This window comes from Fusarium redolens, assembly GCF_020744475.1.
Source record: "Fusarium redolens strain MPI-CAGE-AT-0023 chromosome Unknown BKA55scaffold_1, whole genome shotgun sequence".
In the NCBI taxonomy this organism is placed as follows: Eukaryota; Fungi; Ascomycota; class Sordariomycetes; order Hypocreales; family Nectriaceae; genus Fusarium; species Fusarium redolens.
The window spans coordinates 4,271,637-4,298,427 of NW_025763664.1; the positions used below are offsets into that span (position 1 = coordinate 4,271,637).

Consider the following 26,791-nt stretch of genomic DNA (forward strand, 5'->3'; position numbering starts at 1 on the left):
TTCAGCCAATGTTTGGATGAAGTTTCGAGCTTTGGGCGTTAGATAAATGTAAGAGGCGCTGGATTGGACTGGGTGCTCTACAAATGACGTTTCTCAGCTGGGGTACCATGATGAGACCCCTGACTGTTAATAGCCAGTGGACGAGGCCCCACAAGTGGCATCTAGCCAAGCGCTGGATATTTGTGTCTAAGCATGAAGCATTCGAGAATAATGCAGTTATCACCATGCAGACCTATCCTCCATCATGCGCTGGGGGAAGACTCTTGGATAAGGTCAAGAGCGCGAAGTTTGCGCATTTAATTTCATGGCTCAACACCAAGGTAGGCTCATAGTACCTCCAAACTACGAAAGATACTCGTATTTTGATATCAATGTTAAAATAAAATATCCACCTGCGGCAAGTCATATGGTCGTAATAAAACATCAGATCAGGTTACGATACTCTACCACGGATGTTGCCCGGACTATAGAAGGCAGATACCCAACTGTTTGGTTTGGCTTGGAGAGAACAGTTACCAAGCAAGATTCGAAAGACACCAAGACAGGAACACTTCCAAACGGACAGCCCAGCTCGGTGATATTGCAATATAATAACATAAAGATGTGAGATATCTGAAAGAAACAGGTGGCTCCCAAGGCATGCGCAAAATCCGTAATGTGTGATCTTGTCATGAGACACCAGATTATAGATGATGTTGTCGAGAATCGGAGACCGTCGCAAAAAAATACAAACAAAAGAATAACAGAGCTTCAGATTCGAAATTGAGATCATGCTCTCTAAGAGAGAGCGTTCATTCTCTTCCTATCATATGTTTATGTGAGAATCATCATAAGCCCATTTTAGGATATAGAAAAAAGAAGAAATCTTCTCCTGCACCGCTTCGCCAGAAATATCTGCAAGCTTTCGTTGATGCTGAGTCATCCTGAGAACGGCAAATTGTTGGCCCGGGCTGAATCTGAAAGACCCATGTCAATTGCGGAGACTTGCTAGACAAGTACAGACCTACTTGCATCAAATTCCCTGGTAGCACCAATCTAGGACTATTTTGCGCGTCTTGACATGAGCACGTGCATCGAAAGTTCGTTACCTAATGACTAACTCAGGAAGTACCTGAAAAAAAAAGAGCTTGTCTGCGGCGCGAACTACCAGCCCCTGCCTTTCGCGACAGACGAGCCTCAAGCGTCATCTCCTATCTACAAACTTCTCGACTTCAAACCCGCACCGCGAAATCGAATATTCATCGCTAATTTCCTAATATCAATTAAATTGCGCGACTCTGGAAGACGAAACACTAATTACTCTAACGTCATGAGCGACTTCGGTCATTTCGGTTCCGATGAGGAGTACGCAACTGTGCGCAAGCACAATGCTGAGGTGGTAAGCTTTCACCTGTATTCTTTCATAAATCTTAACTTGATCACTGATGGCTTGGCGAAATAACAGGAGTCTGACCCCGATAACTTCGAGCACTGGGAAAACCTCATCAAAGCTTGTGAGACATTGGAGGGTGGCTTGAACCGCAACTCAAGTCCTCAAGCACTAGCAACCTTCCGCGATGCCTACGACAGATTCCTCATCAAGTTTCCTCTCCTCTTTGGCTATTGGAAGAAGTATGCCGACATGGAGTTCAACATTGCCGGCCCCGAGTCTGCTGAGATGGTCGGTACACTCCAGAGGTTGCCTGCGACGCGGCTGACATAATGTTACAGGTATACGAGAGAGGATGCGCAAGCATCACCAATTCTGTCGACTTGTGGACGGACTACTGCTCCTTCAAGATGGAGACAACCCATGACCCACACCTCGTCAGAGAGTAAGTTCCATTTGGATGGTTTCCTTCCCCTTCCCTTAACATGCCTTCTGGCGCAGTATTCCCGCTTGACCTGAGTGGTCTCGGTCGACATATCCGCGAGGGCTCTACACTCTACTATCAAAGTGTCTGATGGTGAGATATGCCTGCGATAGCCCCTTTAGCCGGGACGCTTTCTCACGCTCCCTGCCAGGCTCTGTTGATGCTCAATCCGTGCTCGTTCTAAACTCCAAAGTCGTCCCTGCGTTACACGTCACCCGCACCCGCTCGGTAGAACATGATATCGGTTTTGCTACTCACTCGCACAACCATCTTCCCCTCTGTATTAATCCTCTCCACCCTTTCCCCTGAGTTATCCCTTCCGCAATGAGCTCACCTGCTAACCCTTTTCTCTAGACTCTTTGAGCGAGGATCAGCCTTTGTCGGACTCGATTTTCTTGCCCACCCTTTCTGGGACAAGTACATTGAGTACGAAGAGCGTCAGGAAGCACAGGACAAGATTTACGCAATCCATGCACGAATCATTCGCATACCAATGCACCAGTATGCACGTTACTACGAGAGGTTTCGATCGCTATCACACAATCAACCCATTACAGATGTGGTGTCTGCCGAGGATCTTTCGCGTTTCAGGGCCGAGGTCGAGGCTGAAACAATTGCTTATGGCGGCGGTCCTAAAGCCGAATTGGAGATTGAGCGCGATGTTCGTGCAAAGATCGATGCCATGTACTACGAAATCTTCACCGCGACACAAACCGAGGTATCGAAGCGATGGACCTACGAATCGGAGATTAAAAGACCCTACTTTCACGTTACTGCTTTGGAACACAAGGATTTGGTAAACTGGCGCAAATACCTGGATTTCGAGGAAGCTGAAGGCGATTTTACAAGAACCGTTGCTTTGTATGAGCGATGCCTTGTCACATGCGCTTATTACGACGACCTCTGGTTCCGATATGCCCGGTGGATGAGTGGCCAGGAAGGCAAGCAAGAGGAAGTTCGCAACATCTATGCGCGTGCTTCGACGATGTTCGTGCCTGTTAGTCGACCAGGCATCAGACTGCAATGGGCTTACTTCGAAGAGAGTGCTGGCCGAGTTGATGTTGCTCTCGACATCCATGAGGCAATCCTTCTGAGGCTACCAGACTGCGTCGAGGTCATTGTGTCATGGGCCAATGTTCAGCGACGACAGAACGGCCTTGACGCTGCTATTCAGGTGTTTAAGAACCAGATCGACTCTGCCACGGTAGACGTGTACACTAAGACTGCTTTGGTCGCAGAATGGGCTCTGTTGCTCTGGAAAGTCAAGGGTTCTGTGGAAGAGGCTCGTGGGGTTTTCGTCAAGAATGTACAGTGGTGCGCGGACAGCAGGTTATTCTGGGATCGATGGTTCAAATTTGAGCTGGATCAGCCAACGAGCGCCGAGAATGAAGCCCAACACGGCGAGCGCATGAAGAAAGTATTCGACGAGCTTCGAGAACGAAGCCGACTCTCCCCATCAGTCAAGAAGGACTTGACCCAAGTATATCTCACGTACTTGGTCGAGAGAGGTGACAAGGATGCTATGAAGGTATTCTTGCAAATCGATAGAGAAATCTTTGGGTAAGTTTATATGCTCTGCGATACGGTCGAATACTAGCTAACAATTTAAAGGCCATCATCGGTAGTGAAACTCTCTACGGGCAGCGGCAAGGAGAATGGGGCTGCAAAGGGAGAGCTGGACGAGGCGAGCAAGCAGAGGGCCGAGGCCCAATACTCTCACTTCTACGAGACACATGGGGAGCCAGACGCTGACGCGCAGGGCAACGCAGACTTCAACTGAGGATGAAAAAATGATGGACTGAACTAAACTGGAGGTGAAAGGTGTTCGAGGCGCTGATATCCAGGAGGACTTAATCAAGTGTGGGGCACTCGAGTTGTACTATAAACGAAACGGCGCCCCTGCACATATATACAATAGCAGATGTGGCTTGGATGAACCTGGAGGATAAGGTACGGCTCTTGAGCATATTGCTGAGTCTTGAAAGTTGGAAGTGGCCTTAATTTGACGGACAGAGAATTGTTCTTGACGACACATCACAAGTTGTAGACGAAATCTATATATAACCTTGAGATGAAGCTGTTGATGAGTGGGACATCAAACTGGTGTCCGGTCCAGATCTTGTGGGGTAACGAGCACTTGCATTAGTTTCTTATTAGAGGAAGCCACTGGCAACACTCGCCGACGACTTCATCGAAATGTTCCGTCCCCACTGGAGGATTGTCGGAGAGAGTTTCTCTCCAGGATTCGGGATGTTCAATCATTCGATTAGGGTTACGATCGTGGCTAGGTATCTAGGTATGTAAATCTGGGGAGACGAGAAACATAGGAGTTTGCAGATAATTTCTTGGGCAGCAGGGCAAGGGTCAAAAGGAGGCGTATTCGTGTGATCAGAGATGCGTTGTTGTAGGAGAACATGACTGTAGCTTTAAAGGTGAGTGTTAGGCAAAAGAGTTCAGAATAGGTTGTAATTTGCTGATATGACGAAATCACATGCGAGACAAGCGATTTGGAATCTTTGGGGTAGACCCCTGTTGCCGAGAAAAGATTCCATAAGTACCCGCTTGTGCAGGGTCTTGTTGCTCTTGTATCTATTTACGAAAAGCAACATATGACAAATCTTCTTTCGATGTCAAAGATTTCATTCAAAGAGAACAATCCAATCAAAGGTATTGTATCATAACGATTCTGATCCGATCTTCTGTGCCATAATTGCCGTGAAACAATCGGAGACCGACGCCCGTTTCGGTTCGGGTGCCACGCCGCCCACTGCTGACTGATGATCCCCGTGCGTTAGCTGATGAGGCGTTGAAATTCTGTAATGGAGGGTTACTTTCACGGTCCCAATCCATCAGAATTTTTCTCTTGTCTCTCCAAATTCGACTAGCTGAACTCTAATGGTTGGTCGCCTCGTGGTTCACAGCCGAGAGGGTCTTCCCTTTTTGGCTTGACACATGGAAACCGTTTTTGAACGACTCGTCCCATGAGCCTCATGTTGAAGTGTTGCTAGATCGTAGGCGGGCATAACACTGAATGTTCAATGAATGACCCCTGCTGTCCTTCGACAGGCCTCAGCATTAGCAACCTCTCAGAGGCGAGAGAATCTTCATTACCAAGGATCTCCACCGACTCCACCCGATCCATAAGGGCGTCATCCCCCGCCAGGTTTGAGAAAAGAAATGGGGCTGAGATATCAAACTAGCCAATTGTTGATGTTCAATTTCAAGGCATCGCGCCGGTTCATGAAGCCGGGTACAGCTCCGAGGCGAGAGTACCTGGGGAAGTTGAGCTGATGTTAGGAATCAATTTGTGGTACATTGATGGTAGTGATATCTGAACGAAGAGTTCTTCAGACCAGTACCTCAGTGAATAACAGCAATTCTATATCATGGTCCTCCCGATCTCGGATCATGTACAAGTCAAAGATCGAAACACTCCGGCACGGAAATGGAAAGGGCTTGGGCTTGAGATAGAAGTTGCCTGCCCCGTTCGGCAACCTTCCATGAATCGTGTCCCGGCGGAGGTTATAGGGTCGGGACTGCCTGACTTCCTGGCACTGACACGGCAGGTCCCCGTTTCGCCCTCGGCTTCCCGCCACTTCGACCGACGCATCCCTTAATAGATGCCACTGTACCTTCTCGTCTCGAATCTTACTTCTTCCTCTTTCATTCTCTCTTTATACTTCCTTGAAGTCACACTGCCAAAGCGTCTTACCACTTTGTAATATTATACATTCAAGGTACGTTGAAATCATAGCACTACAAGGGACAAGCTTTTTTCACCTCGGCAACCTCGACAAAAAGCACACATACCCTTCGTCTTCTCAACTTGTAACTAACGCTTGCGCTTCACAGATGGCCTCCGCTACCCGACAGTTTGCCCGTGCGGCTACTCGTGCCACTCGCAACGGCTTCGCCATTGCTCCTAGACAGGTTATCCGCCAACAGGGTCGCCGATACTACTCTTCTGAGCCCGCACAGAAGTCATCTTCCGCCTGGGTGTGGTTGACCGGTGCCGCTGTCGCTGGTGGCGCTGGTTACTACTTCTATGCCAACGGTGCTTCTTCCGCTACTCCTAAGGTTTTCAACCCCACCAAGGACGACTATCAGAAGGTTTACAACGAGATTGCTGCTCGCCTGGAGGAGAAGGACGACTATGATGATGGTAGCTACGGTCCCGTTCTCGTCCGTCTCGCTTGGCACGCCAGCGGTACCTACGACAAGGAGACTGGCACTGGTGGCAGCAACGGTGCCACCATGCGATTCGCCCCTGAGGCTGACCACGGCGCCAATGCTGGTCTGGCTGCTGCCCGTAACTTCCTCGAGCCCGTAAAGGAGAAGTTCCCTTGGATCACCTACTCTGATCTCTGGATCCTCGCTGGCGTTTGCGCTATCCAGGAGATGTTAGGCCCTGCCATTCCTTACCGACCCGGTCGCTCTGACCGTGATGTCTCTGGTTGTACACCTGACGGACGTCTTCCCGACGCCTCCAAGCGCTCTGGACATCTCCGAGACATCTTCTACCGTATGGGCTTCAACGACCAGGAGATTGTTGCTCTCTCCGGCGCCCACGCTCTCGGCCGCTGCCACACCGACCGATCCGGCTACGAGGGTCCCTGGACTTTCTCCCCCACCGTCCTGACCAACGACTACTTCCGTCTCCTTGTCGAGGAGAAGTGGCAGTGGAAGAAGTGGAACGGCCCTGCCCAGTACGAGGACAAGTCTACCAAGTCTCTGATGATGCTTCCTAGTGACATTGCCCTGATCGAGGACAAGAAGTTCAAGCCTTGGGTCGAGAAGTACGCCAAGGACAACGATGCCTTCTTCAAGGACTTTTCCGACGTCGTTCTCCGACTATTTGAGCTCGGTGTTCCTTTCGCCCAGGGTACTGAGAACCAGCGCTGGACCTTTAAGCCCACAAACCAGGAATAAGTTATCAAAACAAGACAGAGAGCTGCTTGAGATGCCTTTGTAGGAATTATGCGAGAACTGAATTTGGTCATCATTTTATTGATGAACTTGAAGAAGAGCGATATCCGGAGTTTTGGTTGTAATCATTGGGTGCTGGTTTAGATCGCCAGCCTAGGTATAGACCATGTCATGAGTTTTGACAACATGAGCGTGCCAATAGACTAAGATGTCTACCGTCTTATACGGTAGAGACCAAAAGGAAGAAGAAATTTCATACTTTTTAAATGTTGTGTCTTGAGTTCTGCTTTAATGTGTAACACTGTGTGTCGTTTGAGTGAGATCGGTCCGGGCCGCAACTGTAACCATGACGCTTCATGACGGCGCCTTGTTCAAGGGTCTGATGATCATTGGGCTTGTTCCTGCGTCTGCCACACCAGGCATTTTGGCTTTGTCCAGGCTGTTTTCGAAGTAGCGTTGCTGATCTTTTTTTGGTGATTGTACCAAAACTGTGAAACAAAACATATATAAGGTGCCATAACATTGAGCTACTTGGCTATGCCCATGAGGTATGTTATGTATGTTCTCCTTCATATATACTTGAAGTCAAAATGCAGACACTCGGAGGTGTCTGTCTCGAGAGGAGGAATAAATAGGTGATTAAAATGAAAACTTAATTATGAATATTGTACGATACATGTATCAGTGAGAGCAAGTTCTTGCACTGAAATTGAAGTATAGAATTGTAAAACCAAGAGATCAAGACATTTACTTATAGTGGCAAGTCTAATATAGGACGAGTCACCCCGACTTATTTGATTCGGGCAGCTTTTTATTCTTTGCCCTCGATATCGAGACCAAGTTCAACTGTGAAGGAACATGAGTTAACCAGAACTGCCTTGTAAATGTGCTATCTGAGAGTTGAATGCTTGGCCTTGGAATGATAACGTTATCAGCCGAAGGCGTAGAAGAGGGGGCCCGGCTTAACTCTTTTGATTATTCAGCGTTTGCTCGCAAATCGGACACTAGGAACCCGAGAGGGAAACGATTCCTGGATGCCAGAGTTGAATAACGGATCGATAATGGTTGCAATACCTTTAGTAAGGTTGGAATTTTCTGTTCGCACGTCATTGTTCGCTTAGCTGAGCAAACTATGACCGTCTTGATGGTAGAGAGCTAGGCATGAAGCGAGATCGCCATCGAGGTGTCAATGGATCAAATTGGAAGACAGTTAGTGTTAGTGATATAAATACCATGTCTTCCCACGCTCTACCTAGATATAAAGACAACAATCCCTCAGAATTGAGCCTTTGTATCCTGCAACCATTCTCAGTTGATTTGGTGGATACTTGGAACTCAGTGGAATTGCATCAACACGGCGCAGGATTCTGTAACCGCCAAGAGCCTTAAACCAACCCGACTTTAGCATAAATACTCACAACATCGACAACTCTTCAACCTAGACAACACAAAACTTACTTCGAGGTCACGTACGACCATGGGCAGCGCAAATATCGAGAACAAGGCAGCCTCCGGGGTTCCTTACTTCACCCCGGCCCAAGAGCCCCCGGCCGGAACCCCGCTCAAGACCGATTCGGCCCCAACGCTCTTCAAGCCTCTCCGCACTCGTGGCGTTGAGCTGCAGAACCGCTTTGTCGTTTCTCCTATGTGTACTTACTCCGCCAAGGATGGTCACCTAACAGATTTTCATCTTGTTCACCTTGGCCAGTTCGCTCTTCAAGGTGCTGGTCTCGTCTTTGTTGAGGCCACTGCTGTTGAACCCCGTGGTCGGATCAGTCCTGAGGACTCTGGTCTCTGGGAGGATAGCCAAATTGTCCCTCTGAAGCGTATCACGGACTTCATCCACAGCCAAAACACCAAGGCTGCCATTCAACTCGCTCATGTAGGTTCATTATTTCAGAAAAAGTCTCAACATTCCTGGACTAACATATACTTCAGGCTGGCAGAAAAGCGAGCACAGTTGCGCCTTGGATCGGCGGTACTGTAAACAAAGCACTTGCTACCAAAGAAGTCGGCGGCTGGCCAGATGATATTGTCGCCCCCAGTGCTATCCCGTTCGCTGAAGACTTTGGTACACCTCACGAGTTGAGGACCGAGGAGATCAAGGATCTTGTGCAGAAATGGCAGGACTCGGCTGTACGAGCCGCCAAGGCTGGTTTCGATGTCATTGAAATCCACGCAGCTCACGGTTACCTCTTACACCAGTTCCTCTCGCCTCTCTCCAATGTAAGTAGTATTTCATACTCACCGAGAATAGTTCATCAACTGACATGATGTCAGAAACGAACAGACCAGTACGGAGGTAGCTTTGAGAACCGTACTCGTCTCCTCTTTGAGATCATTGAAGCTGTTCGAGCTGTTGTTCCTGAGGAATTGCCCGTCTGGGTGCGGATTTCGGCTACCGAGTGGATGGAATGGAATGACGAGCCTTCCTGGGATCTCGAGAGCAGTATTCAGCTCGCAAAACAACTTCCTGCCGCAGGGGTTGATGTTCTCGATATCAGTAGCGGAGGCAACTTGAAGGCGCAAAAGATCAAGGTCCATCAAACCGTCCAGACCGACCTGGCAGGCAAGATCCGCGATGCCGTTCGTGCTGATGGAAAAGAGCTCCTGATTGGAACTGTTGGTTACATTACAGATGGTCCTTTTGCTCGCTCGCTTGTCCAGGAGAATGAGGATCCTAAGGCTGATCTTGTGCTTGCTGCAAGACAGTTCCTCAGGGAACCCGACTTTGTTCTCAGCGCTGCTCATCAGCTGGATGTTGATGTCAAGTGGCCAATCCAGTATCACCGAGCACCACCTAAACCTCGGGGACCTCATAGCAAGTAAATGAGTAGGAGACGGATATAATGATATACGGAGCATTGTCAAGCCATAGATAGCATTAAATTCAGCATGATTACGACTTTGAAAGCTGGGAACCTCTTTGAACTTTTCTTGGCTTAGGACTGAAGACCCATATCAGCGGTATCCATGTATTGGCTTATTGTCACCTTCACCTCAGAAGCTGATAATTCTGTATTGAACAAAGTTGGGTACGAATACTATCTGGTATGTACTTTGCTGTCTTATAGGTGACGGCGGAAATATTATGGTGGGGCCGTAAACTGACCGTCCCGTGGGGCCGATGAGCTGAGTAAAGCGGGATCATGTTTCGCCTCATTCCTGTGACACGTCTTTGTTTCTCACGGGAATCACATATTGCCACTTTCCAATGTTTGACTCAACTACATATAGGCTGGCTAGCTGGACTTAGCATTGGTTGTTTAATTTCGCGGAGGGTTTGGGTGGATTCAGAAGGTGAATGGCATGAATGAGGTCCCCCGAGTCCTAAGAACTTGGAGCGTTACAACCATCAGGATTGGTCTGAGGCGACAAGAAAGTTAGGCCCAAAATATGGTTTAGAGGCTGGATTAGTAATTCGTGGAAAAGAATATCGATCAATAAGCAGATAATGGGTGCCATTCCTCTAATTTTAACTACGGCACACCGTGAACAGCCCCTCCATGTCACGTTCAACATTGGCAAGGCTGGGCTGTGTATGTACCTAGGCTGTCACAGAGACGTGGCCTTTTGGCATGAGACGAAGGTGTTGCCACATTGAACAGATGTTGATCTGTAATTATTACTCCAAATGTCATCTCATTTAGCCAGGGGTTTAGAGCCTTTCGGAGCATCAAATCCCGTATTTATTGCAGCTTAATTGGGCAATTGTCTTTGCACTTCCCTAATCCGTCATCATCAGAGTTTCGTGGGAATGTGGTGTAGGTGATAGTCCAACATAAACAGTAACAAACAATGGTAAATCAAAGAAAAGCTACTTTCTCATTGTGAAATGTCTAGTCTGTTTCGAATACGATCCTTCAACTAATTATAAAGATTTGTATCACATTGAACCAACATCCAATGCCTCAATGCCTTAATGCCCTCTCATTCCTTGACGATCCATGATCCATAAGCAGTTCAGCGGCGGGTTGTCCTGCCCCTGTGGGCCCAGGGACCCTACAGCAGCTGAGGGGCTTTGGCGCTTCCTGTAGGGCAGCTTCGCCCAATGACAAGCAGCGCTGGACCATCACTACGGCCTAAAAGAGCTTAGAGCCCGGTAAGAAAGCCCACTAGCTTTCCGCCGCTTTGGAGGGGCCGTGCCTGTCTGCAGAGTGCTCCGGCGGTATGGGCTCTGGGCTTGTGCTTGATCATCGATAGAAAGTCCAGTGCCACCAAACAAAAGGGACACTTGTTCAATTGAAAGTTGGACCCCCCGGGCAATCCCTCACCCCTCCGCCTTTGACCCGCGCAAGACTTAGCGGGAGTTGTCTCCGAGTGGGGTTGACTGCTGTTAGTTGGCTCCAACCTCTCTCGAACGATTGTACCCTCCCGTAGCTTTCTCTACAGTACGGTACATGCGGCGGCTGTGGATGTGGATGTTGATGTACGTTACCTGTCCTCAAGCTCCAACTACAAAACTCTCCTCCATCTTCCCTCCACTTCCCAACTCAAATCTTCTTCCTCCTCCTTCTTTTATCTTGTCTGTCCTGTCCTGTTCAGCGAAACCCTCTCTTTGTGTTTTATAGGATACCCCAACAAAAAGACAGCCCATCATGCACCACAAGAAGATCGCTTGCAGCTTCATGGCTGCTCTGGCTGCCTATGCCTCTGCTGCCGACTCAGACGTTCACCAGCTGACCAAGGACAACTTCGAGGAGTTCGTCAAGGCCAACGATCTCGTCCTCGCTGAGTGTAAGACTCCATTGACTCCTCTCTTCCCCTCCATCAGCTGTTAACAGTGTCTTTCTACAGTCTTTGCTCCCTGGTGTGGCCACTGCAAGGCCCTCGCCCCCGAGTATGAGGAGGCCGCTACGACCCTCAAGGAGAAGAACATCAAGCTCGCCAAGATTGACTGCACTGAGGAGTCCGACCTCTGTAGAGACCAGGGCGTCGAGGGTTACCCCACCCTCAAGGTCTTCCGTGGCCTCGATAATGTCACTCCCTACTCTGGCCAGCGCAAGGCTGCTGGGTAAGTCGACACTTGTCATGATCAGCTGAGATTTCGACTGACAAAATTTCCAGTATCACTTCCTACATGATCAAGCAGTCCCTCCCCGCTGTCTCCATTCTCACAAAGGACACCCTCGAGGAGTTCAAGACCGCCGACAAGGTTGTTGTCGTCGCCTACCTCAACGCCGACGATAAGAGCTCCAACGAGACCTTCTCCAAGCTTGCTGAGGGTCTCCGCGATACCTACCTCTTCGGTGGCGTCAACGACGCTGCTGTTGCCGAGGCTGAGGGCGTCAAGGCCCCCGCCCTGGTTGTCTACAAGGCTTTCGATGAGGGCAAGAACACCTTCACCGAGAAGTTCGAGAAGGATGCCATTGCCTCCTTCATTACCACCTCTGCCACCCCTCTCATTGGAGAGGTTGGCCCTGAGACCTACGCCGGCTACATGTCCGCTGGCATTCCCCTCGCATACATCTTCTCTGAGACTCCTGAGGAGCGCAAGGAGCTTGGCGATGCCCTCAAGCCCATCGCTGAGAAGTTCAAGGGCAAGATCAACTTTGCCACAATTGACGCCAAGTCCTTCGGCGCTCACGCCGGTAACTTGAACCTCAAGACTGACAAGTTCCCCTCTTTCGCCATCCAGGAGGTTGTCAAGAACCAGAAGTTCCCCTTCGACCAGGAGAAGGAGATCACACATGACAACATTGCCAAGTTCGTTGAGGACTTCGCCGCTGGCAAGATTGAGCCTAGCATCAAGTCTGAGCCCATCCCCGAGACCCAGGAGGGTCCCGTCACTGTTGTAGTCGCCAAGAGCTACAATGACATTGTCCTCGATGACACCAAGGATGTCCTGATTGAGTTCTACGCTCCCTGGTGCGGTCACTGCAAGGCTCTTGCCCCCAAGTACGATGACCTTGCTTCTCAGTTCGCCGCTTCCGAGTTCAAGGACAAGGTCGTCATCGCCAAGGTCGACGCTACCCTGAACGATGTCCCCGACGAGATTCAGGGATTCCCCACCATCAAGCTCTTCCCCGCTGGTGCTAAGGACGCTCCCATCACCTACCAGGGCTCTCGCACCGTCGAGGACCTCGCCAACTTCATCAAGGAGAACGGCAAGTACAAGGCCGAGCTCCCCGTCAAGGAGGAGGGCACTGAGGAGGCTGCCCCCGCCGCCAGTGAGGAGAAGAAGGAGGAGAAGAAGGAGGCCGAGGAGGAGGAGGATGTCCATGATGAGCTGTAAAGAATTGATGTCAACAATAGTATACAAAATGGGGTGTATCTGATTTTTTTTGGGCGCGGGTTTTTTTGGGTGCTCACATTTGATCGCACCTCTCTAGGTTTTAGTTTCTGTGGCAATGGGACCATTTCATGACTTGACTACTATATTGATATCTGTCTCAGCTTCACCGAGACTTCAATGTTTCTCTTACACAGACCGCATGATATCTTATGAATTGGGCTTGCAGTAATGCTCGCAACGTAGCACATGATCGTACAAATCTCCTCAATCGCCTGCCATGACAATTTCATACCCAAATACTGATAGGAAATGCAATGGGAGCCATCCTCATTTCAACACGTCCAGCAGAGAGCCGAAGGAGCTCATTCTGCCTCCCAGTTCCGACTATTTTAAACAATTATGCCTCTTTGTCCCGTGTTTTCCGTTTATTTCTTGCCCTGTGTCCTGGTCTCGAGAGCCTGGACGTAGTTGCTCAGACGGGTGACGGAGGCTTGGAGAGTCTGGCCGAATAATGTTAGCACCTGGACAAGCGATTGAAATATGAGGACAATTAGATGAGGTTGTCCCTTATCAGTTGCCTCATCTCCTTCGTTACGTACATAGATATCCTCGGTCAACAGGTCGTTGGCGGTCTTGTACTCCTTGAGGAGATAGCTGTAGGCCGCGCTGCCGGACAGGAAGCTACCGAGAAGGAAGCCGAAAAGACTGACAACAAAGTCAACAACATTATTTCCGTCAAAAAGCTGTTTCTATCATCACTAACCCTCCACGGAAAGCTCCCAGAGGTTTCCTGGCAGGAAGAGGCGAATCGGCCATTCGTCGGGCAGAGGTGCTGAAGGATCGGGTAGCGAGCGCGCGGCTGCTGGAGGAAAGGATTCTTGAGGCGAAAGACATGTTGCGATTTCGGTGGTGGACGTCGGGTTGTGCGGTGTTTATCTCGTGAGGGCAATAGATATCGATGGCGATGGACGTCAGAGGTACAGTTACGACAGAGCTACTATCGGAGCCGGGTGCTCGGAATATTCTGAGCTCGGCAGGAGTTGGAGTGTGCTGTACGAGCTTTCTGGCTCGTGATTGGCTACGTCACGACACCAGCGGTCCAGTGTGGATTTTCTAGGTCCTCGATACTCTCCCTTTGTCATGTTCTTCTTCTCATGATCCTGAATTATAGACGACAATGAACAATTTTGGGGTCATTGAGCTCGCCAGCGCAAAGACAACCTCAGCGCCAGGCTGGGCTTATGTCCCCGACAATACAATCAGTCGCCCTACAGCACCAACCAACAGGAAGCGCGCCAGGAATGTTCCTGGTCTTACATATAGCGATTTGACCGCTCGACAAGATAATAAAGTTCGAAAGGAAGCCGAGGCTTTGGATAAGGATGGCGGAAAGGATAACACAATACCGTTGCCAGTCAAGAGTGGAAGAAGTATGCGCGAGACCTCAGGATTACGTGAAAGACGAGAGACTGACTTCTGGCAGCGCAAGGAAAACACACACCTAATGTTCGTAAGATTTTACAATCGCAAAAGACATTCGGAAATCACTTAGATGATTTCCTCGCGATGCAGGCACTTGCAGAGTCCAACACTGCGAGTTCTCGATCCACTGCCTCCGGCGCAAACAACAAACGACCATCGAATAGTCGAAGAGATACTCCCTCATCCTCCAAACCAGCGCAAGAAGAAGACACAACGATGGCCGACGTCGACGTTCCGCCTGTTCTTCCCGAGTCATTGAGACCTTTACCACCGAGTCACCCTGGTGACAACGATCCTTTACTTATGTCGCGTGTTCCCGATATGCCATCCGATGAGGAGCTGCGCAAGCTTCTTTCATACCCTCCCTTAAACTATGGTGAAGTAACGGGCCACCGAGACAACAAGTACCCCGTTAGATCGTTCTGTGAGGTCTGCGGGTACTGGGGACGTGTGAGATGTATGAAGTGCGGAACAAGAGTCTGCGCACTGGATTGCTTGGAGGCGCATAAGGAAGAGTGTGTCACACGCTATGGACTTTGAATTCTGTTTGATTCCGTTCTTGTTTATGGGCGCGCTTTTCGCATGATTTATGGCATGTAAACGGTATGGCATGGCGTTACGGATGGCTGGGTTGGAAAATAGTCTGATACCCCTGATTTACCTAGGACGAGATGATTATTGTGAGTGAGTCAAAACCTGCAATTCCGGAGTTGGACTGAGTCCTTCTGCATTGTTTATCATGAGTTTCCTTGCGTGGTGATATATTGTTCGGTCTGACTCTATGGCCTGAGTGTCGTGTGAGTGAGCTGAAGGGGACAACAAGAGACTGATTCTTGGTTTCCGGCATATGACTATTGTTTAATAGGGAGCAAATTTATTGAGACATGCCAAGATAGAGGAAGTACATGTTTTAAATTGAGACTGGATAGGTGATAGATCAATGGCATCCTATTTGATATTAAGGCAAGTTTCAAAGGCTATACCTACCTTACGATACTAAAGTGCCTAACCATTCGGCACTATTCCCGTGCCCCTGCCAAAATCGCAGTGACTCAATTCTAACCCCACCTTCGTGTTTAATGCCCCTTGTGCCCCGCCATCGACAGTACAAGACCACTTTCAAGACCCAACTTCTCCCACCAAATCTTCAACATCTGCGCGAGAGTTCTCAACATGTCGTCCGATCAAGCTGATGCTGCCAAGGCGGCCGAAGGCGCGTCTGAGAAGAGCTTGCCTTCTCGCCCTGCTAAGCAGCCTAAGGAGAAGCAGCCCAAGGATAAGTCTGCCAAGGGTGGAAAGTCTGCTGGCCTCGAGGTTTGTGTCCCTTCCTTGACTGCGGTGCATATGACGATGCATTGTATGGCACCATGTCACTATCTTGAACCTGCTAACTGTTTATGATAGCTCCCTGAGACTCCCGAGTTCATCCAGCACCGACTCGATCTCTTCGACAAGATCAAGGCCCGACAGGACGCCGAAATCGCTGGTGGGTGATCCAATCCTCCCCGCGCTTTCGTCCTTCGACCCGAATCGACTGACAATAATCATAGCCAAACCCCGCGAGGAAATTACCATCTCACTTCCCAATGGCAAGGAGGAGAAGGGAACTTCATGGGAGACCACCCCTGGCGCTATCGCTAAGGGCATCTCTAAGTCTCTTTTCGAGCGCACTGTCATCTCTAGAGTTGATGGTGAGTTGTGGGATCTGACCCGACCCCTCGAGAAGAGCTGCAAGCTCGAGCTCCTCGACTTTGAACACACCGAAGGCAAGAAGGTCTTCTGGCACTCTTCTGCCCATATTCTTGGAGAGGCCGCCGAGAAACGCTTTGGATGTTATCTGTGCAACGGTCCCCCTACTGAGGACCCCCCTGGATTCTACTACGATATGGCGAACATGGGAGAGTGCGTAGCAGGCTTCGACTAACTTGCTAGAGGTTTTACTGACATAGCCCCAGGCAAGTCGTCACTGATGAGGATAAGAAGGCCCTTGAGCAGCTCTCCAACAACATTGTCAAGCAGAAGCAACCTTTTGAGCGTCTGGAAATGACCAAGGACGAGCTCCTTGAGATGTTCAAGTACAGCAAGTACAAGGAGTATTTCATTCAACAGCGAGTTCCCGACGGCACCAAGAGTACTGTGTACCGATGCGGTCCCCTGATCGATCTGTGCCGAGGACCTCACGTCCCCACCACTGGTAACATCAAGGCCTTTTCCGTTCTCAGGGTATGTCAAAGTGATATATACGACTCCTAATCTCGAAGTGACGGGCTTGAGCTGATATTCAACAGAACTCCGCGGCCTACTGGCTTGGTGACAGCAACAATGAGTCTGTCCAGCGTATCGCTGGTATCTCATTCCCCGACAAGAAGGCTCTTGAAGAGTATAAACATTTCCTGGCCGAGGCTGCCAAGCGCAACCACCGAAAGATCGGCACAGATCAAAAGCTCTTCTTCTTCGATGAGGCATCTCCTGGATCTGCTTTCTTCCTACCACACGGTGTGCGCATCTACAATGCCTTAATGGAGCTCATCAAAGGCGAGTACCAAAAACGTGAATTTGACGAAGTCATGTCTCCAAACATGTACAAGGCGGATTTGTGGAAGACATCAGGTCATTGGGGCCACTACGAGGAGAACATGTTCACCTTTGAGGTTGAGAAAGAGAAGTTCGGCCTGAAGCCCATGAACTGCCCTGGACACTGCAAGATCTTTGCCCACTCCGATGTCACTTATAAGGACCTCCCCTGGAGGATGGCCGATTTCGGTGTTTTGCACCGAAACGAGTTCTCTGGAGCTCTTTCTGGCCTTACCCGAGTCCGTCGTTTCCAACAGGACGATGCTCACATCTTCTGTACCGTGGATCAGGTATGACGACTTCCACTAACTGCCCCATGCTTCTACTGACGTGTTCTAGATCCGAGAGGAAATTGAATCTGCTTTCGACTTTTTGAGCAGTGTCTACGGTATCTTCGGTTTCACATTCAAGCTTAAGCTGTCCACCCGACCCGAGAAGTACGTCGGTGACATTGCTACCTGGGATTCCGCCGAGAAGAAGCTTGAAGAGGCTCTCAACTCATTCTCCGATAAGACGGGTGCTAAGTGGGAGTTTAACCCCGGTGATGGTGCTTTCTATGGACCCAAGATCGATATTGCTCTGTTCGATGCCCTGAAGCGTGAGCACCAGTGCGGTACTATGCAGCTCGACTTCAACCTTCCTCGGCGATTCAAGCTCCGATATGTCGCCAACAAGGGTGAGACCGGAGTCAGTGATGGTAGCAACCCCGAGGAGGATCTCCCTGCCGGATACGCACGACCTGTCATGATTCACCGAGCCGTTCTGGGCAGCTTCGAGCGAATGTTTGGTATTCTGACTGAGCACTTTGGCGGCAAGTGGCCATTCTGGCTCAGCCCCCGACAGGTCTTGGTTGTACCTGTCATGCCTGCTGCCAACGACTACGCCAAGGAGGTCCAACAGATTTTCCGGGCAAAGGGGCTGTACAGTGATGTGGACCTGAGCAGCAACACTTTCCAGAAGAAGATCCGCACCGGTCAGCTGGAGCAGTACAACTTTATCTTTGGTGAGTTTGGAATGGAAGCTGCCTTATTGAAGGCCAATTGCTAACCAGATTACATAGTTGTCGGTGCCGAGGAGGCCAGCTCACGCACTCTCAACATCCGTAACCGAGACGACCAGGCCACCCAGGTCAAGGGTGAGCTGGTTCCTATTGACGAAGCTCTTGAGAAGATGGTTCAGCTCAAGTCTTCGCGAGGACTTGTGAACAAGCTGTAGAGGGATGTGATAGGTTTGATATGACACTGACAGGAACGGCACGTACAGAGAGGGTGAGGTTAAAAGCAGAGGGTATATGAATTTACAGTCAACGAAATGAGACATGTTAGATGATGACAGGCACGGGAATTAGCACGTTGGGGTAGAGTCAAGAAACAGAAACAGAGAGCCAAGTAGCGGTCAATGGAGAAAAGAACGCTTCTTGAACAAGATCCCATGGGATCAACTCATAGTCGCAAGCCAGAGGTAGGAGTTTGATGTGACAAGCAAGATGTGAGGCCAGTAGAGCGGCAACATGCATCCTGATGTTTCGGAGTGCCCAGTCGACGAGATTGGGGGGAGGATTGGCAATGGGAGATAGGCCATCGAGCTCGATGGCCTATCTCCCATTGCCAATATCACAGGCCGCAAAAGACTTGACATCCATCGGGCTGTACAAGTGTAAGCCTAAGATCCACAATAGAAGCCTTTTTAGCTTCATGTCGAGAAGAGGAGACACAGAGAATATGAGAAATGACGATCAGTCAAAGGTCGGGCGAAGGAGAACCGGACAAGCCGTGTTTTCCTCGAGTCGAAGGGATTGTTTGCCTTGTTGTGTAATATGACAATGGCTCATGGAAAGAAAAATCGATATTCCTGATTTCAAGCCACTTCCCGGTATGAGGGTTGTTATGGCTTGAGTTGGGATGAGATGAGCTGCCAAAAATTGCTTTTTCTCAGAGTGACGAATAGGGGCAGTTGGATAGGATATTCAAGTTTTATGGCATGCTGACCTACGACATTGCAAGACCAAGAGCTGAATGAACATGTCATTTGAGTCATAAAATATTACGCACTGAAGTATCTGTAGATCACGGTGGCTTACAGCATATACTTCAGTATGGATGTCATTGTCGACTCCAGACCACAAGAGCCCAAGCCACCGAACATGTCTGCCATCCAAAGAAAAGTGCAGAAGTATTTCAAGTGGAGGCCATGCTCGGTTTATTTGCTGGTGAAAAATGGCGTCGAGTGGAAGCGGGCAAAACATGATACATCACTTCTGCTAGAAAAAGAAAAGAGAGGATCCACGAAGCCGGTGAGAGAGGAAGAGGATTGTGGGCTAATAAACGCACGAACAAAGAGCAATTTTCAGGGCCGACTAAAGGGAGACGAGCAACGAGGCGGCGCGTCTAAAACGAGTCACGGGATGGTTTATGATGTATCAAATTTGGGTGCCAGCCAACGAATATTGGGTTGTTGAGCTGTGATGAGGAGAAGAAGCGATGATAGGACGTAGGAGTGCTGGGCAAGTATGTACTGTACTCAATTTTGTGCTTGGAAAGAAAATAGAAGACGTGATCATGACAACACTCCAAGTTATGAACATGGAAATTGTAAGGCGGCAGCATGGGCTTCGCAGTCTGTTGGTGTTTGATGCTTTTAGTGATAGATCAAGTATAGTGGAGTCTTGTAAGAGAGACATCCACCATGCAGGGAAAAGAGCAAGACATGCTTATAACCACGGTGAGAACAGAACTGATTTGACACCCATACAGTCGACAGTACAGTTTTGACTCTGGGTGTACGAGTCATTGTTTATTGCCGTCCCTAGTCTCGGAGTTTTTCGAATTCTGTGACGAACACAAATATCCTCAGCAAGAAAAACTTGACCTGCATCTATAACCACGACAGGAAAAGACTACCCACCCATAGCCAGACTTGGCAGCCGAATGCCTGCTCGGTCAGATCCGCCTGCGACTCTACAGTATCATTCGGGTGAGAAGCAGGGCGTCACGTATGTCCTTCTGCCTCTGTGTGCTACGTCAAAGCATTACAGCACTTTGCTTTGCTGTGTTCCAGGTTCGTGGGATTGCGTGTGTACATCCCGCGCCGGCGGGATGCATTGAATGGGGGTTTTTGGTTTTGGTGGGTGGCACGAAAAGATGAGACAGCGCCGATACCAATGAGGTGAGCTTGTCTATCAGCTTAGTAGGCAAGTGAGTTGTTCTCAAGATGTAATACGGCGTAGTATCCCGTTGTCAAGCATATATGTATGTATTGCATCTGGAAGCTGGTCTGGTGACATTCACTGCTGCAACGGCCATCCAGTCAACTAAAGTCAAATAGAGCTAAACCTAGCTCAGATAACAAACGACATGAGGGTCCGTGATTTGAGACAGTGACAGACAGTCAGAGTAAGCTGTAAGGCATGCAACAGAGGGCCTCATTATTTCCTAGGTATTCTGACTGGTCAGTGGCCAGTTCAGACCGGTCAAGGACTTCATACAGTAGCCTAGTTCAGTGTGAGACATGGAGGTCGGTCCGTAATGCCCTATTTGTTATTTCCACATCAACTAACTGTACGGTTATAGTTGACATGTATGATTATGTGGGTGTAGCGTCCCTCGTGGCATAAAAGGCCCCTGAGATATTTATTTGTCCATTTGATATTGACCTTGGGCAGTGAGTGAATTTGGGGTGGTACAGAACATCGTATGCTCACGCTGTTTCACCAGGGCTGTAGGCTGTGCTACGCGAGGATCTCAAAGTGATCCAAGCTGGCCAAGTTTGCGAGAATACAATGGAATCTCCAGGTTCTCTATGGTCAGATTGGGGTTGTACGAGAAGCAGGCTGTGGTCTTGACGGAATAAGTAGTCTATTATTACCGTCGGTTCGAGTGATGTGTGTAAGCAGAACTCTCCTGATATGGGAGCATTGCCTATCGCAATGGTTGGATCTGCAGGTCGCTCGGTGTGGACAGATGTCGCAGATGCGTTGTCGTACCGTGGGTATTCTATTACAAAGAGTGGTATTATACCAAGTTCACAAGACCTGTTTCTCGTTCCTATATTGGATGGTATACGGATGGTTGATATAGTTTGTATTTAGCGAGAAGTCGACAGCTAACTACTACGTAAAAGGACAAAGAAACATTGATAAAGTCCTAACCGAGGGTGAATGAAGATCGGGTTGCATTCCCCATTCAAGGCCCCTGTCACTGTTAGTCAAGGTCCCCAGATCCATGCACTTCACGTCTGCATGCATCCATCTCTCAATCGGGCAACTTGAATGCTGGGGAGCCGGGCATTCTTATGTATGTATGTATGCATCCAGGGATAAAGAAACAGGTGCACAACTTGGTTTTAACAAAGAAGGATATTGTATGCATGATTATACGACAATATTGTGATAGCCTAAAAGCAAGGACAAGGGCTTCGGCGTTGAGGACCTCAATATTATTCCAGACAGAGAGTGTACGATGTACCACGATTTGTGTATGAATAGAGGAGAGTCATCAAGTCACTGTGACAATACCCTCCTCTATGATCTGGCTACCGCGCGCCAGCCCGCTCACCCGCTCCCGTCCATCGTTCAGATCGTTGACTAGCGTCCGTCTGTGCTGAGAATGAGGGCGAGGGCGAGGACGAGGACGAGGACGAGGTCACGGTTAAGGTACGGAGGGATTGCCTCTACTCGACTAACCCATTCATTTTGTCTCTCGTCTTCTTACAAAGGAGGGCACGACCTTTGTTACTGGTAATAACTAATGAGTACCATCTCCGAGTCAGTTAATATTTTATTAGACACGCATCAACACCTTTTTTGCTACCTATGCTAGCATAGGTTACAGTAGAAAAAGGAGAAGAAAAAGTAACTATAACAGAATTTGCAACATTCAATTCTCGGTTCCCAAAGCAAACCCCGTTCTTCTCATACCATATCCATGGATCGTTCCCCTCCATCTCATAACGCATTAGCACCAACACATCTCCACCAACGCACTGTACGGTATGTGCCCCCCTGCGCTTTCACCCATCATCAATCCCCGCCAAATCTTGGCCCGATCAGCAGAAACGAAAGAGGCGTCAGGCTGGTATTTCTCTGGCATCCAATACACACGGCATGGCTTATGCTGAAACAAGGAACCTCCATTCCCTACCTAACCCACGGCGATTACCGGGGGCCTTCAGCGATCTGCCCCCTGTCTCTTGTCCCTGTCTACGTCCCCGAATGCTAAATGCGGGCAGCCACTTTAGGTTTTCTAGCTGACCGAGAGCCTAGTTTCCTTTTCCTCGAGGTAAGTATGGAGTACCTATTGTCGAATTTCATCATTTATCATGTTCGCCTCGAGTATCTCACATTCGACCAAAAAATACCACATTCCCTCCACAACAAATCGTTCGATCTTATACCGCTCGTTCTTACTCATGACTTTGCTTCGCCGCAGCCTAACTAACCCTTGCTTAGACCTCTTCTCTACTTGCCTCGTCCATCTCAGCTGCTGTGGTCCTGCCCCTGCCCGCCGCACCCTGACCGATATGGGCGTTTCCTCGTTCGCACCCTTGCTAGCATGACGCCTCACTTGTACTCGACATAGACCACAATTCATAGTCATTCCATAATACAATAATACACGATACCCGCTCCTCGAGTTCAGCCCCCGTCCCATCAATCTCGACACTACCAGCCGTTTGACGCCAAAACAAGGTCCCAACCACAGCTTACCGCGCTATTTCGCCCTAGTCCAACACGATCTGCAACCCACTCCCACTGTTAAACGGACTGCCTGTGCCCTCGCCGTCGCTCTAAACTGGACCGCCCCCTCCCATCCCTCCATCGTCCATCTTGCAGCGTCCTAAATCAGAGACATTTCCGCCTCTTGTCTCTCTGTCAAAAGCAAGCAATCGCCAATCTGCTAGACCGCCAGCGCGTCTCTAGCACGCGAGCGACCCAGAATCCAAGTCAGAGCCAGAACCCAAGCCTCTCTGGCCTCTTCAGCCCCCCTTTTGGAGCTTGCCCGTATGCAGAAGCCGTCTGCTCTGCCTCGACTCGCTAGCAGGGCCGTACTGTAGAAAAGCTTCGGCTTTCCCCTTCGCTCCGTCGCGGAGCTGGATCTTGGCCTCACGATGCGCCGCTCCGCTCGTAATAAGTCCAAGAGCCGCCTACGAGACAACCCTTCTCCGGCCTCAAATACAACCGCCTCTATTGCTGATTCATCCCTGAACGTCGTTGGGGCTCTCTTACGGGATGAGGGCTTCCAAGCTGAGCATCATCAACTTGCCGACTCACTCACAACCAGCGCCTCTTATAATAGCTTCAACGCCTATTCACAACCTCATAGTGGCCAGCCGCAATATAGTTCAGCCCTCTTACCCAGCACAGAGGAATCATATAACGTCTCTGAACACACTGCCGATTCGCCTATGACAGATGCGTTCCCCGCCGAAGACGATACCATCTCCGCTACCAAGACACCCACTTTCGCGATAGTGACTGACGGCTCTTCCACTGCAATCGCCACCGAGTTCTCAAACCAGAACAATTACGACCATCTCTCCTCTAATACTTATATCGATCCTTATAATTCTGAGTCTGAACCCCCGGAGTCCGAGTCCGAGTCCGAGTCCGACCCAGATCAAGAGCATCAGAACGGCATTGATCTTGACTTGGACACTTCCGCCCACCCACCTTTTTTGAACGACTATTGGACACCTCCCACACATCTCGACTTAGACTCTGACTACATAACCCATTACCATAACGTGGATTATGATATTGATATGAGCGACAGCGAAGGTGGTGCTCCTCTCGACGACGCATTCGACGAACTTGAACAACTAACAGACGACCAATCTATTCTATCTGAGGGGGACAATGATGAATCACCCCCTGTCAATAACCCAACCAACTATCTCTCGCAAGCCGCCTTCCATCCGCCCAACATAGTTGACAACGACTTAATCATGAATGCGGTTCCGCCTCCTGCGCCATGGGGTGCTGCCTTAATCGAAGACACGGCTGCGTTGGAGGATAATGCGCCTCCTTTGCTAGCAGGGCCACTGGGCCTGCCACTACTTAGCAACCCCAACCCGACTATGCTTGGGTCTGAAAATTTGTGCCTGGTTGACTTTTTGAGACACTGGGCATTCCAAGCTCGTACTTCCTCCTGTCCATCCGCCTCGCGGGTGAACGCACCCTGTCCAGAAGACATTCGCCGTCAAGCAAATACACACATCCGCGATGTTCAGTATAAGGACCTTCACGGCGATGACTATGACATGCAAGGCTTGGATTGGGCATCTATGAACACTACCAGGAAGTATGCGCGGCAAATACGATGTGCCACTTTCAAGAATTATGTCAACAAGGAGGGTTCAGACAGATGGAGCGTAAGTACCAGGTTACCTTCGATTGAGTCTTCTCAGCTGACCTGAAGTTAGCCTCACATGGCTGACGTAGTTATCCCCCCCTCTCAAAGCTTTGTGAGATTCAAGAGGTTCCTTATCCGTCAAGATGTCTACCTAGCTCATTTTCAGCTACGGAGCGTCCTAGCATGCCCATCAATCTCGGAGGTCTACTATCCTGGTAGGAAGGGAATCAACCGAATCAACCCTGTCACAGGAAAAATAGAGCTCGTACTTAACAACAGTCATATACATGGTCTGGGAGCTCTCATCTCTACCCTTGACGCAAACCACGGAGCCATGTTTGCAGGAACTTTCAATGGCGAATACTACCTTAAAAGCCTGGATTCTGAAGACAATAAAGACTTTGCAGAAGGTGTCATTACTCCACATATGGGAGGTATCACCAACCATGTCCAGATCTACCAACCCCGGCGATCTTCTGGTCCTGTTGCTGCCATTTCGAGTAATGACGAGGGATTCCGCCTTCTAGACCTTTCTACACAGCAGTTTTTGATGCAGAGCAGGTATCGATTCCCACTCAACTGTTCGCGTATCTCACCTGATGGCCGCTTGAGAGTCATGGTTGGGGATGATTTCAAAGTACTGATTACCGACGCCGATACCGGTGAGATTCAACAGGAACTGTCCGGGCACCGCGACTATGGTTTTGCCTGTGATTGGTCCGATGATGGTTGGACAGTAGCCACCGGTTTCCAGGACAAGGGCGTCAAGGTCTGGGATGCTCGCCGTTGGTGTGACTCGAGGGGTGTTAGTACACCGCTGTGCACTATCAGATCCGAAATGGCTGGTGTGAGGAATCTGCGCTTCTCTCCCGTCGGTAGTGGCCAAAGAGTACTCGTTGCTGCCGAGGAGGCTGACTTTGTCAACATCATTAATGCTCAGACTTTTGCCCAGAAGCAAACAGTCGATTTCTTCGGCGAGATCGGCGGCGTTGCATTTACCAATGACGGACATGATCTCAATATCTTGGCGAGCGACCATCATCGTGGCGGCCTTCTCCAGCTTGAACGATGTGGCCGTCCCGCTGAGCCCTATTTCCGCAATACCTGGCAACGTTATCACGATTCTGAAACCGATGAATGGCGCTATCGATTCGATGAGTTTACACACCGTGGTGAATCCTATCGTCGAACTCCAGTCTCGACGGACGCCTTACCGATCTTCTAAAGCAATACATGATGGCTTCCCTTCGAATCAGACACACGAAGCGTTTTCGTTTGATTCACAAATTATCCTTATACTTGCTTGACCCCGCTGGTCACTCCCCTTCATTCGAAGCATCTTTCTCCTTAGCATTATACCCCCTTTTGTTCTGGCTTATCATACTATGATCTGTTGAGAAACCATCATTAACCATTCACGACACGTCACTTTTATATAGGCGGCAATGGTTTATTTGAGGGCTAAAACAACACAGCCCCTCACTACAGAGCTGTTCATCATGGGCTTCATTCATCACTTTCTTATTTTATCACCATCATTATCCTGGGGGCTCAGGGCTGAGCCCGGTCAGTTTGTTTCGGGAAACTATAGATATCAGGACATCGGCAACGGGATCTTCATTTTTGTGGATATGGTACACATAATCAGTAAGCTCTTGAAGCTTAGGTTTTCTTACATTGTGGGTGGGAAAAGTCTGGACTTGTGGGCAAGTTTTGGGACTCAGAAGTGAAGTATAAGTCAGCTGTATATGTAGTTTGCGAAGATGATATAGAATGACACCTACCTGATCTGGATGTCATTGTCTGCATTTTCTCTATTCCCTTGGTGGTTACATGCCACATCTATTTCAGTGACAATATTGATCAATGTACAAGGCATGTTCCACACTTGCAGATCTGAGACATTCATGAATTCCGCAAAGAACCGGGCGATGGCCGATATAAGTGCAGCCTCCGAGACACGCGAGTTTCATTGCCATTCCAGATATACCATGTCTCATCTATCCCCTGACCGCTAGAATGTTGGTGAATCTTAGAAGTGTGCCAAGTTGAATGCTGTGCTAAAACTGTGATAGCTTCACAAGAGACTTTTTGAATTAGCTATTAAACTATTTTATGCTGCCTTTGATTAGTGTCACGTCCGTTTTCCTTGTTATTAATCATCTGTTCTTATGATTATAAGTCTCTGTTAAGAAAGCAAAGCGGATCTGGACGTAGCACCGATATCTTGCTCGTTGGTGTATCAAGCACGGTTGTGACATGGCGTTGATCGCTTTGATAACACCCTCCTGTTCCAGCTCTTCGGGCCTGTCATCGATACGCTCGCAAAGTCACTTCCTCTTTTATTCTTGGAGCTTCTAGTGGTTAAAGGG

At 49.2% G+C, this 26,791-nt stretch overlaps 7 protein-coding genes across 7 annotated transcripts; 6 read left to right on the forward strand and 1 right to left on the reverse strand.

Moving 5' to 3' along the window:
• Positions 1–1,013: 1,013 nt before the first annotated feature.
• Positions 1,014–3,633, forward strand: BKA55DRAFT_732484 (uncharacterized protein; the record flags this gene model as incomplete). The annotated part of the gene is made up of 5 exons (XM_046201221.1): positions 1,014–1,378; positions 1,445–1,660; positions 1,711–1,814; positions 2,208–3,413; positions 3,465–3,633. The coding sequence occupies exons 1-5, from the start codon at positions 1,310–1,312 to the stop codon at positions 3,631–3,633; spliced, it is 1,764 nt and encodes a 587-aa protein (XP_046057119.1). The 5' UTR covers positions 1,014–1,309.
• A 1,689-nt stretch (positions 3,634–5,322) lies between these two features.
• BKA55DRAFT_42801 (heme peroxidase) lies at positions 5,323–6,912 on the forward strand. The gene is made up of 2 exons (XM_046186051.1): positions 5,323–5,590; positions 5,706–6,912. The coding sequence occupies exon 2, from the start codon at positions 5,706–5,708 to the stop codon at positions 6,780–6,782; it is 1,077 nt and encodes a 358-aa protein (XP_046057120.1). The 5' UTR covers positions 5,323–5,590; the 3' UTR covers positions 6,783–6,912.
• A 1,344-nt stretch (positions 6,913–8,256) lies between these two features.
• Positions 8,257–13,014, forward strand: BKA55DRAFT_588801 (uncharacterized protein; the record flags this gene model as incomplete). The annotated part of the gene is made up of 8 exons (XM_046194840.1): positions 8,257–8,661; positions 8,718–9,005; positions 9,060–9,604; positions 9,922–10,079; positions 10,987–11,114; positions 11,351–11,516; positions 11,577–11,793; positions 11,847–13,014. The coding sequence occupies 8 exons, from the start codon at positions 8,257–8,259 to the stop codon at positions 13,012–13,014; spliced, it is 3,075 nt and encodes a 1,024-aa protein (XP_046057121.1).
• A 139-nt stretch (positions 13,015–13,153) lies between these two features.
• Positions 13,154–14,018, reverse strand: BKA55DRAFT_551411 (uncharacterized protein). The gene is made up of 2 exons (XM_046191363.1): positions 13,778–14,018; positions 13,154–13,719 (listed from the first exon to the last, which is right to left on the reverse strand). Exons 1-2 carry the CDS (start codon positions 13,906–13,908, stop codon positions 13,440–13,442), a joined length of 411 nt encoding a protein of 136 aa, XP_046057122.1. The 5' UTR covers positions 13,909–14,018; the 3' UTR covers positions 13,154–13,439.
• Positions 14,019–14,120: 102 nt separating this feature from the next.
• On the forward strand, positions 14,121–15,460 carry BKA55DRAFT_551413 (uncharacterized protein). The gene is made up of 2 exons (XM_046191364.1): positions 14,121–14,444; positions 14,498–15,460. Exons 1-2 carry the CDS (start codon positions 14,192–14,194, stop codon positions 15,034–15,036), a joined length of 792 nt encoding a protein of 263 aa, XP_046057123.1. The 5' UTR covers positions 14,121–14,191; the 3' UTR covers positions 15,037–15,460.
• Positions 15,461–15,596: 136 nt separating this feature from the next.
• On the forward strand, positions 15,597–18,667 carry BKA55DRAFT_551416 (uncharacterized protein). The gene is made up of 7 exons (XM_046191365.1): positions 15,597–15,810; positions 15,901–15,982; positions 16,047–16,398; positions 16,452–16,719; positions 16,785–17,360; positions 17,410–18,073; positions 18,131–18,667. The coding sequence occupies exons 1-7, from the start codon at positions 15,670–15,672 to the stop codon at positions 18,283–18,285; spliced, it is 2,238 nt and encodes a 745-aa protein (XP_046057124.1). The 5' UTR covers positions 15,597–15,669; the 3' UTR covers positions 18,286–18,667.
• Positions 18,668–23,175: 4,508 nt separating this feature from the next.
• On the forward strand, positions 23,176–25,644 carry BKA55DRAFT_588805 (WD40-repeat-containing domain protein; the record flags this gene model as incomplete). The annotated part of the gene is made up of 2 exons (XM_046194841.1): positions 23,176–24,438; positions 24,490–25,644. 2 exons carry the CDS (start codon positions 23,176–23,178, stop codon positions 25,642–25,644), a joined length of 2,418 nt encoding a protein of 805 aa, XP_046057125.1.
• Positions 25,645–26,791: the final 1,147 nt, after the last annotated feature.